Source organism: Bos indicus, chromosome 5, assembly GCF_029378745.1.
Source record: "Bos indicus isolate NIAB-ARS_2022 breed Sahiwal x Tharparkar chromosome 5, NIAB-ARS_B.indTharparkar_mat_pri_1.0, whole genome shotgun sequence".
Taxonomy (NCBI): domain Eukaryota; kingdom Metazoa; phylum Chordata; class Mammalia; order Artiodactyla; family Bovidae; genus Bos; species Bos indicus.
In genome coordinates this window covers 88,399,216-88,409,073 of record NC_091764.1, presented here as the reverse complement: position 1 = coordinate 88,409,073, position 9,858 = coordinate 88,399,216, and the positions used below count along the sequence as shown (strand labels likewise).

The window sequence follows — 9,858 nt, the reverse complement described above, 5'->3', positions numbered from 1 at the left end:
ATTTCCTTCTCCAGGGGAATCTTCCCAACCCAGGGATCGAATCCAGGTTTCCTACATTATAGGCAGATTCTTTGTCATCTGAGCCACCAGGGAAGCCCATAGAACATTCCAAAACTTGGAATGAAATGAAATCAACATGAAATTTTAAAAACATAGTTCCTTTGGAATAACAGATCTCAAAGAGAGGGACCCTCAGAGGTGAGTATCAACACTGTGTGATGTCTCTTTCATGACTCTAAAAATGAGTGTTTTTTTTCCTTGAGCTTTCATTAGGGATAATTTTGTGAAAGAGAAACTGCAAAACTACAGTGAATACAAGAAAATATTTTAATAAAATATTCACTATAATGGAGGCTCTTAAGAAGTGAGAAGCCAAAAGAAGTAGATGTCCCTTTGGGGAATTCAGTCCTAAGTGAGACAGGAATGTTCTTAGCTGTTCTCCAAAGCTCTTTGCCTGGTTCTGCCAACAGGTGGCCATGAAGGGGACAAAGAAACCTCTGGAGGTCACTATGAAGAACCAAGTGAATGAACAGAATCTACTTAGAAGTGATTAGAGCTAAGCAGTTTTTCTGTGGGAAATCCAAAAATAAATTAGCAAGTTTCTGTTCATGTTTTCAAGAGCCTGAATGAGAAGTTAACAGGAACTTTCATTCATCAATCATATTGTGGGGTGATTTCTAGCTTTGAAACATCAAGCCTTACACTGCAATAAGCTGATTTAACAGAATAGGAATTTTGGTTTCTAGTTAGATTCCATTATGTTCATGTAGGAACATGATTAGAATTGAACTCAGTTGTTGTTTTCCAATTTCACAGATGTTCCTGCCTAACATTTAAGTGCAATTTTCCTAATACTATTTCTCCTCATAATATACAATTTGAGGAATAAATACAATCCAATATTTAAAAATTAATCAGCAAAATAAACAAAAAAATAAAAAAGGAACCAAGCAGTTTTTGCCTCAAGCTTTTTACCTGGTGCAGTTTTAAAGAGAGGGAAAAGGAGATAGGAAAAACACAGTTTGGGGTCCTCTTGCCCATTCTATCCCTTTTCCAGGGTGAACCATAGAAACAGACATCTGTGATGTCACCCATTAAGCATTTCAAGCAGTATCATTTCTTGATCCACTTTTATATTCAAGGTCTATTACTATTCGTGTAATTCCTGTGTTTCAAGTGGACAGAAATGAGAGCATTTCTTCTGCATAACCTAAGCCTATCACTTAGGGTGACAGGGTGATATTGCAAGGGTGAAGCAAGTTTAAGACAGGAACCCTCCACCTTGTGAGTTACCATTTATTGACACAGAAAGTGCTGCTGTTGGAATATGCGTATCATTTAGTGTAATAAGATAAACAAGGACAAACTATTGTGTTTCAGCTCCAGTGCAATGTCCATGCCCTGCAGAAACTCTTCAACAGCGGATCAAAGACTTTCTGGGGGTTGTCTTGCTGTCAGGATTCGGAAGTGTTCTGATTTCCCTCTGGAGTCATAAATTGCACCTTGGGCACCATGAGGGAAGAATTGTTCCGGCGGATGGAATTGTTCCTCCTCATGGAATTGTTTCTTCTCATGGAATTGCGCTTCCTTAGAGAATTCTGGTGGGACAATTCACTCTTCTGGAGGGTCTGGATAAGGATGGAAGGCTTCTCGTCCAGCTCTCGGGCACTGCACCTTGGAGCAGCTACTTTCACGGTGTTGCCGAATTTGGAGTAATCCACAGAGTACACGCCTTCCTCCTCGGTCACGATGGACACGAAGCGATGGCCCCACTGGATCTCCTCAGCAATGTAGGAGGTTCTAGCTTGTGTAGTAATGCCAGTAGTTTCGACCACTCCTTCTAGAATCACGATGACCTCCAGGTCTTGGTTGGCCAGGTCAGTGGCCGAGATATCGTACAAGGGGCTGCGCTTGTCAATCACATGGCAGATGATCAGAGGGGCCACCAGGAAAATGTTATTACTCTCAAGTGGGTTGTCAACAGGAATGTCCAGTTGGTGAATAGGTACCACCTCGCCTTCTGGGGTCGTGGTTTTCTTGACCACTTGGATGCGCACAGAGGCACTGATGATCATGCTTTTCCTTAGGTCCCCAACGCGGAACATGAAACACAGTTTGCCATTTCGGACGGCGATTACCGCATGGCGGCTGAAAATCAAGGTTTCTGCCCTTCGGTGAGCCTGGGCTGTTTTCATGAAAATGCAGCCCAACATGACTGCATTGATGATCAAACCCACAATGTTCTGTAGAATCAGGACTGTGATAGCCAGAGGGCATTCCTCAGTCATCATTCTCCCTCCAAATCCAATTGTCACTTGAACTTCAATGGAGAAGAGGAAAGCAGAGGTAAAAGACCTGTAAGGAATGAGATCAGAAAACAGTGCCATCAGTTCAGATTTTTGAATCATGAAATAACACATGAAGCTGAATTTTTCATGTTCTTCTTTCAAAGGCTAATTTTTTTTCATAAGTATTGTTGATTAACAATTTTGTGTTACTTTCTGGTATACAGCAAAGTGATTCAGTTATATATGTTCTTTTTCAGATTCTTTTCCATTATTGGTTATATAATATTGAGTATAGTTCCTCATGTTATACAGTAAGTCCTTGTTGGTTATCTGTTTTATATATAGTAGTATGTATATTTTGATCCCAAACTCCTAATTTATTCCTCTCCCCTCCTTTCGCCTTTGGTAACCATAACCTGATTTTCTACATCTGTGAAACTAGTTCTGTTTTGTAAAGAAGTTCATTTGTATCATATTTTTAGATTCCACATATAAGCTATATCGTGATATTTGTCTTTCTCTGTCTGGCTTACTTAGTATGAGAATCTCTAGGTTCATCCACATTGCTGCAAATGGCATTATTTCATTCTTTTTTATGGCCGAGTAATATTCCATTATATATGTATATGTCTGCGTGTGTGTGTGTGTGTGTGTGTGTATACTACATCTTCTTTATCCATTCACCTGTTCATGTCCAAAGGCTATTAAATACTTTTGGAAACACTAGCCAACTTAATGTATCAAATGCCCTATTCTAAACACAAGCACTTGTTCATTTTCTCTCTTATCTGCGTGTATCATTGTGAAATACTTCACTTTCACAAGTGAAAAGTGAAAGTGCAAGTGGCTCAGTCGTGTCCGACTCTTTGCAACCCCATAGACTATACAGACCATGGAATTCTCCAGGCCAGAATACTAGAAAGCATAGCCTTTCCCTCCTCCAGGGGATCTTCTCAACCCAGGAATCGAACCCAGGTCTCCCACATTGCAGGTGGATTCTTTACCAGCTGAGCCACAAGGGAAGCTCAAGCATACTGGAGTAGGTAGTCTATCCCTTCTCCAGGGGATCTTCCTGACCCAGGAATTGAACCCAGGTCTCCTGCATTGCAGGCAGATTCTTTACCAACTGAGCTATCAGGGAAGCCCTTCACTTTCACAAAGGCATAGTTTATTTTGTTAAACTCCTTCAAGCCAATGTCTATTATTTATTGCCAAGCTGTGTTTAAGTGACTCAAGTTATATGGAACATACTGAGTGCTGAGTGAACTTTTTATTATTTACAACCTTTAAAATCATATTCATTAGTGAACACTATGTACCTTATATAGAGAAAGCACAGTGCAAAAGAGTGGTACAAAACATGTCCTTCAAAATACTAGTATTTTTAAATAAAAAAAGAATGCTGTGCTATTTGGAACCAAACATGTTTTCTTATTGATTGTTTCATTTTGTTCTCTAAGTGATCTAGAGAATGCTGATGCTTTTACAGGAAGGATTTGAGGTAAAGATTATTAAGTGACTATGTCAAGATCATAATTAATAAGGACACAAATCCTCTCATTTCTGGCCTAGTTTCTGAAAGAGACACAAGGAAGGGGCCAACATGTGTCAGGATTTTCTTGGGAAGATTTTTCAAACTGTGCTTCTCTTCCTGATCACAGTGTAAACACTGATTTGGTAGTTTAGGGTGGACCTGCGCAAGGCTTTTGAAAAGCTTGCAGATAATTCTGATTTATCTCCCCAGTTGAGAAGCACCACATTTGGTCATTTTTCTCTTTAATTTATTCACTTAAGTACATAACCCTTACTGCTGTGGCTTCTTAATAGAAACAGTGTTAGTCATGTCTGCCCTCCACTCCAATTTCAAACTTCTCTAATTTTATAGATGATAGGTTAACTGTCAAAGCATTAGCTGTTTCTTAATGCCACACACAATGAGTGAGCAAAATGTTTAAATATTTGGGTTCTGAATATACACACTATATTTTGGTGGGACACCATGAATGGTAAGCAAGCACACATAAGATGATTTTTTTTTTCTACTAGGCTCATAATCAGGGATTTTTATTTTTTATTTAATTGAAGCATAGTTGATGTCGCAGATGATTCCTTTAACTTTTAAATGAAAAAGTGCCTTTTTTATCCTTTCTGTTGCTAAAAAGATTCATGGAAAACGACAACGATTGCTTTTTGCACTAGCTACAAACAAGATATACTGTATAAACCAAAACCATGGCAAAGAATAAGAAGAGACCCCAGAGAAGGGGCACGGACACAACACTGATTTCTGATAATGTATACATACTTCGATCCCATGGAGAAGGCAGGCACCCCACTCCAGTACTCTTGCCTGGAAAACCCCATGGACTGAGAAGCCTGGTAAGCTACAGTCCATGGGGTCGCAAAGAGTAGGACACGACTGAGCGACTTCACTTTCACTTAATACATACTTCAGGCTTTCCCAGTGGCTCGGTGGTAAAGAATCTGTCTGCCATTGCAGGAGATGCAGGTTCGATCCCTGGGTCAGGAAGTAGGAAATAACAACCTGAAGTAGGAAACAGCAACCCACTCCAGTATTCTTGCCTGGGAAATCCCATGAACAGGGGAGCCTGACAGGCTGTAGTCCATGAGGGTCACAAAAGAGTCAGACGCGACTTAGCAACTAAACAAACATACATGCTTCAGGGAGCAGTGATATGCCCAGATGTTTCATTTTAATGGCTTAAGAGACTATTCATATGCGATTTGTGTATGTTATTTATTTATGAAAGAACTTGCTTCCAAACATTATATGGTGCAAGACTCAGCCTTTTAATGAACACCTGTTGTGCTAAACAACCTCAAGAGATGGAAGTGTTTAGCTTCTGGTTTGTTCTGCTACAGAGGGAGTTAGGTTGAATAAGAAGAAGAAATACGTTGGTTTACTTTCTGACTAATGTTAGAAAGTCATTACATGAAAGGGAAGGTGAACCATCCTAGAAGGAGAAATGTTAAATATTATTTGGATACACTAGAAAATGTTCATTATAATAAGTTATTTTCAGTTTTGATGACAAGGTGGGACACTGAACTTATGAAAGGAAAGGAAATGCAAACAAATTAGACATATTATTAGTCATGTTTTAAATATCCTTTGGGGAAAAAATAGAAATTTTTCTGTTTCTACTTTTTTTTGGTGAAAAAGTATTATGTACAGTTGGTTATGATTAAAATTTTTATTGCACTGAAGTATACATAGTACCACAATATTAAAATAAAACCAGTAAGATTTTTAACATTAAAAGATGTTCAATAATATTTTTTAGGTAAGAAGTAAAATTTAAAATGTTAAAGTTAAATCAACTTCAATAAAAAGTTTAAAAATGTTTAGATAGTCATCTAATTAAAAATGAATAAATAAAATGCTAAAATTGTCACACTGCTAAAATCAAGTTTCTTTCATTGTATCTGCAACACTATTTCTCACAGTGAATTGAATGTTCACACCAGCAGGAATCCATCAGAAGAATGAACATACCTCAAAACACCTCTTGTTGAACAATAAAAGCTAGCAGTAAAACAGCTTTTAATAACCAGAGCACTCTGTCAAGTTATTTTACAAAATCACTGAAAATATCTCCCTTGTAATGACATACCTTTAATCAATTGCCTAATGAGTTTTTCCACAAGGAAAGCCAGTATTTTCATCTTGTGAATAAAATCTGTCATTTATTTTTCAAGGTTTATTATGTCTGTTTCTTTTATCTCATTTTATGTGGGTCTACTTCAAGTTTATTAAAAGTGTACCTCGATAGGAAAATGATTCACCATAGCAGTGCCAATAAATTTCTTAAAGAGAAATATTATAATGATATCTGACCTATACATATCTGTTAAACATAGTATCTTGTTTCCTTTATATTTGGTATACTGATGATCACGTACATTTCTTTCCCTGTATTTTCTTTGAGACAATAGTTTGTGACAAGTTTAAGTCAAGAAAATATTATCTAACTCGATGGTAAAGGCAATGGATCAATTCAATTTGGCTCTCCTCAAAATTTGAGCTGAAATCTGTGGTATGTGATCTCTGTGACAAATATTACATGCCCATTTTGATAACCTGGCATCGCAACTAGTCAGGGAAGGGAAGAATGGGCAAGTGTACAGGCTGGGTTTCTGCTTCTTGCAATGGTATGCTAATTTCACATTTCAGGATCAGCAAAGGTTTTATTCTTTCCAGTTTCCTGACAGAACGGTGCCTGTTCAAGTTGCTTTGTTTTATGAATTCTGTGAATTTGGGATATTATTCAAAAAATGTCCTGGAAAAATTGCTAGTATTATTACAAATATTTCTATGCAGGAAGAATATTTTTGCAATTGATGTTATCTTTTTCCATCTTTAAACAAAAAAATTAAGAGACAAATCACCCCCAAGTAAATGTTCTTAGGCCATGTGAAAATATGAGAAGAGAATCACTGAAACCAAATTCACTTATCTTTGAAATATTTATGATGTAAGAAAAAAAAATCAGGGCAATCTAAGAACTGCCTTCCTATCCTACTAAAACTTTTAGAGAAAACCACAATGTTGAATCACTTCTACGTAATCTCTTCCATCAAACATTTGCACCAATTTCTATCAAAGATCAGCTTTTTTCTAGTTCCGAATGTTAACATAACTTTTAATTTTGGAATTAAAGCAGGCAATCAGCTATTCAAGATCATCTTGATAAAGAAGGGCTTAATATTTATTTCATTTCTGGTAGATTTATTTTTTAAATTTAGATCCCCTCTCCACCAGTGTTTTCCTAATTTTTTTCATTATTTCTGAAAATGTCATGGGAAGAGAAGTCATGGAACATTACTAGCATTTGCACAACATTTTTTGTTGATCAGAGATATTTCCTTTTGGATACTGGAACTATGGACAGCAGCTTTTCAGATGGACAACTAAATGTGTGCTTTTTTTTTTTTTTGAGGAAGGCACTCAGTGAAATCCTTTTTAAATAACCAGTATAATATTTTCAAGGCTAGCCCAAGGAATTGAAACTACATTTTCAAAGCCTCCTCATCCAAGGCTGCACCCCCCCCAAAATTTTAATACATCAGATTCGGTTTTTGTTTTGTTATGTTTTTATTTTTTTGTTTCTGAACATACTAAAATAAAGTCTTTAGTTCACTGTCAACAAAACAAAGAGAAGACAGAAAGGGCAATTTCATCTATTTTTCTGTACTGCCTTCCACCCCGCCTCAGCCCGACGCCTTCTTACCTGACGTTAGTCACACACACGGTGGACTCCAAGCCACTTTTCTCCATCCCGCTTTTCTCCATGTAAGCATAGATGTCCCCGTGGGCAAAGGCCACCAGCCACCACATGATGGCGAAGAGCAGCCAGCTGCAGAGGAACGACATGGTAAAGATGACCAGGGTGTGGCGCCATTTCAGGTCCACCAAGGTGGTGAAGATGTCCTGGAGAAACCGTCCTTGCTCCCGGATGTTCTTGTGCGCCAGGTTGCAAGCCCCGCTCTTGGCGATGAAGCGGGCCTTGGGGAGGCGGTCCCGGATGCGCGGTTTGCGCAGGTTCTCCGCCGCGATGCGCGCCAGCACATACTCCTCGGGGATGATGCTCTTCCTGGCCAACATGGTCCCGTCACCATAGCCAGCCTAGGCACCTGTCTGCGACCTGCCTCTCCTTCCCTCGAGACCCGTCCTGCGGGAGGGAAACCAAGATTAAGAACTACCCACCCCACCACCCTTCCTCGACTCTTCCGAACTTGCATGGAGGGGTGTGTCTATATCTTACAGGTGGAGTCCAAAGCTAAAGGTATGATCTTATAGTGCTTGAGTTCTTAGATCTCGGGAAAATTACTTGGTCTGAACCAGAACTGTTTTAATAGTCCTTATTGTTTTGAACACTTAAGGGCACAACCTTAGTTAAAATCAGGAGCCTTCCTGTAAACAGCAGCTTTAATGGTAATTCTGAGATTACCCGCGTCTGTAGATTACTGCAAAAACCCAAGCGCACCGCGACAGCGAGGAAAACTGAGGCCAGCTTGGTATCACGATCTATTTAGTAAACTATTCACATGATGTAGCAATATTAAAAGTAGAGAGAGGGAATTCTTTTTCTGTTATTTTTAGAAGTAGGCAAAGAAAAGGCCGTAGACACTCCTGCACAGTATAAATAACTCGGCAAAATAATAAGCAGTGTGCTATGTAATTTTACGAAGATGTATTTTACATTTGAAAGAAGTATGAGTTGCATTTTAAAAAAAAATTTCCATTTGAACTCATAATGTAATAACTTGAACTTCTTTATGACAATGGGATCAACCATACAAGCTGCAGGAAAAACCCGGATAACAGCCTGCCCACTGCGTAAAGAGTTCATTAAAAGAATGTGCCCCGAAAATCCCTCCGACGCTGTCAACCTTTTAAATCTTTTGCGGGTACGCACTCAGCCTCCCCTCCCCTCCCCCGGAGGAGTGTTGAAACTTACAGACTCCGGGCCGCTGGCTGGGCGGCCGCAAGTCCTCGCACTCGCCGGCCGGCCGCGGACAGGTCCCTTGCTGTCCCATCTCCGTGTGCAGGAACGGTAGCTGCGACTGCTGAAGGGACCGATCCGGGGCCGCGTGTCCTAGGGAGAAGAGTTAAAGTAATAAAAGGTGCAATTGAATCTGCACCCACTGGGGCGGGCTGGAGGAAGGGGGATGGTTGTCGCTCTTCCCCCTCCCCCTGCTCGGCTCTGGCCCTGGGCTGCTGCCGGGGGTGGAGGAGGGGTTGCGGGGAGAGGAGCTGAGGGTGATGCTCCACAAATCAGTCTCCCAGTTCGGGCTTTGACGCGCGCCAGCCCTCTGAGGCAGCCGAAATTCCGAGATGGGGGCGGGAGGGGGTGGCGGGGGGAGGCGAGTCCGGGAGAGTTAGCGAACCAGCCTGGGGGAGGGGCGGCGGGGAAGGGCGGGGCCTGTAGAACCGGCTCTTTCTCCAGTAGCCGAGACCCCCTGCCGCCAGCATGAATTTGAAAGGCTCCCAGCGCAGAGGAGAGAATTTAGAGTTCGAGTGCATTGACGTAAAGAGATTTTTTTTTTTTTTTTTTAAACCTGGGTAGGTAACTATGCTACTTCAGATCGAGTAAAACCAGAGATAGAGATCAGCAAATATTCTTCAGAGGCGTCCGGGCTATGTGCACATGTGATTATTTACATTAAATTTCCGTCTGGTAGGGATGATCCAAGTAGAAGATGTTCTGAAACCCACTTTGTATATTTCTTCACCAGCCAAAGCTGGTTCTCAGGGAATAACACACACACACACACACAACTGCGACCAAAAAAAAAAAAAAAAAGTAGAAGAAAAAAAAACCCACTCAAAGTCTCTTCCAATAAAAAAATTTTTATCCTGAACAGGGACTGCTGTCAACACTTTAGAACTCAAACCGTCGTCTTTAGTAATTGGTGGCTTTCTGAAATGTTGCAGCTTCTCCCTCTTGTGTAGATGTCCTGATGATAGACTAGAGCAACTGTGCACAAGAAAGGTTATATAGTAAATATCTTTCTATAGCTTTTTGAAAAGGAGCCAGCAAAGACA

General features: G+C 40.2%; 1 protein-coding gene across 1 annotated transcript; it reads right to left on the bottom strand.

The window, feature by feature from the left end:
* Nucleotides 1-1,282: 1,282 nt before the first annotated feature.
* On the bottom strand, nucleotides 1,283-9,143 carry KCNJ8 (potassium inwardly rectifying channel subfamily J member 8). Its single transcript, XM_019961464.2, has 3 exons — nucleotides 8,771-9,143; nucleotides 7,541-7,981; nucleotides 1,283-2,355 (listed from the first exon to the last, which is right to left on the bottom strand). The coding sequence occupies exons 2-3, from the start codon at nucleotides 7,912-7,914 to the stop codon at nucleotides 1,455-1,457; spliced, it is 1,275 nt and encodes a 424-aa protein (XP_019817023.1). The 5' UTR covers nucleotides 7,915-7,981; nucleotides 8,771-9,143; the 3' UTR covers nucleotides 1,283-1,454.
* Nucleotides 9,144-9,858: the final 715 nt, after the last annotated feature.

What these genes read in the sequence shown, in the direction of transcription:
- KCNJ8 (XM_019961464.2), bottom strand. Translation starts at nt 7,914, where the DNA reads ATGTTGGCCAGGAAGAGCATCATCCCCGAGGAGTATGTGCTGGCGCGC. An exon ending in GTGTGTGTGACTAACGTCAG is followed by an intron (nt 2,356 to 7,540) that starts GTAAGAAGGCGT and finishes CATTCCTTACAG; the next exon opens with GTCTTTTACCTCTGCTTTCC.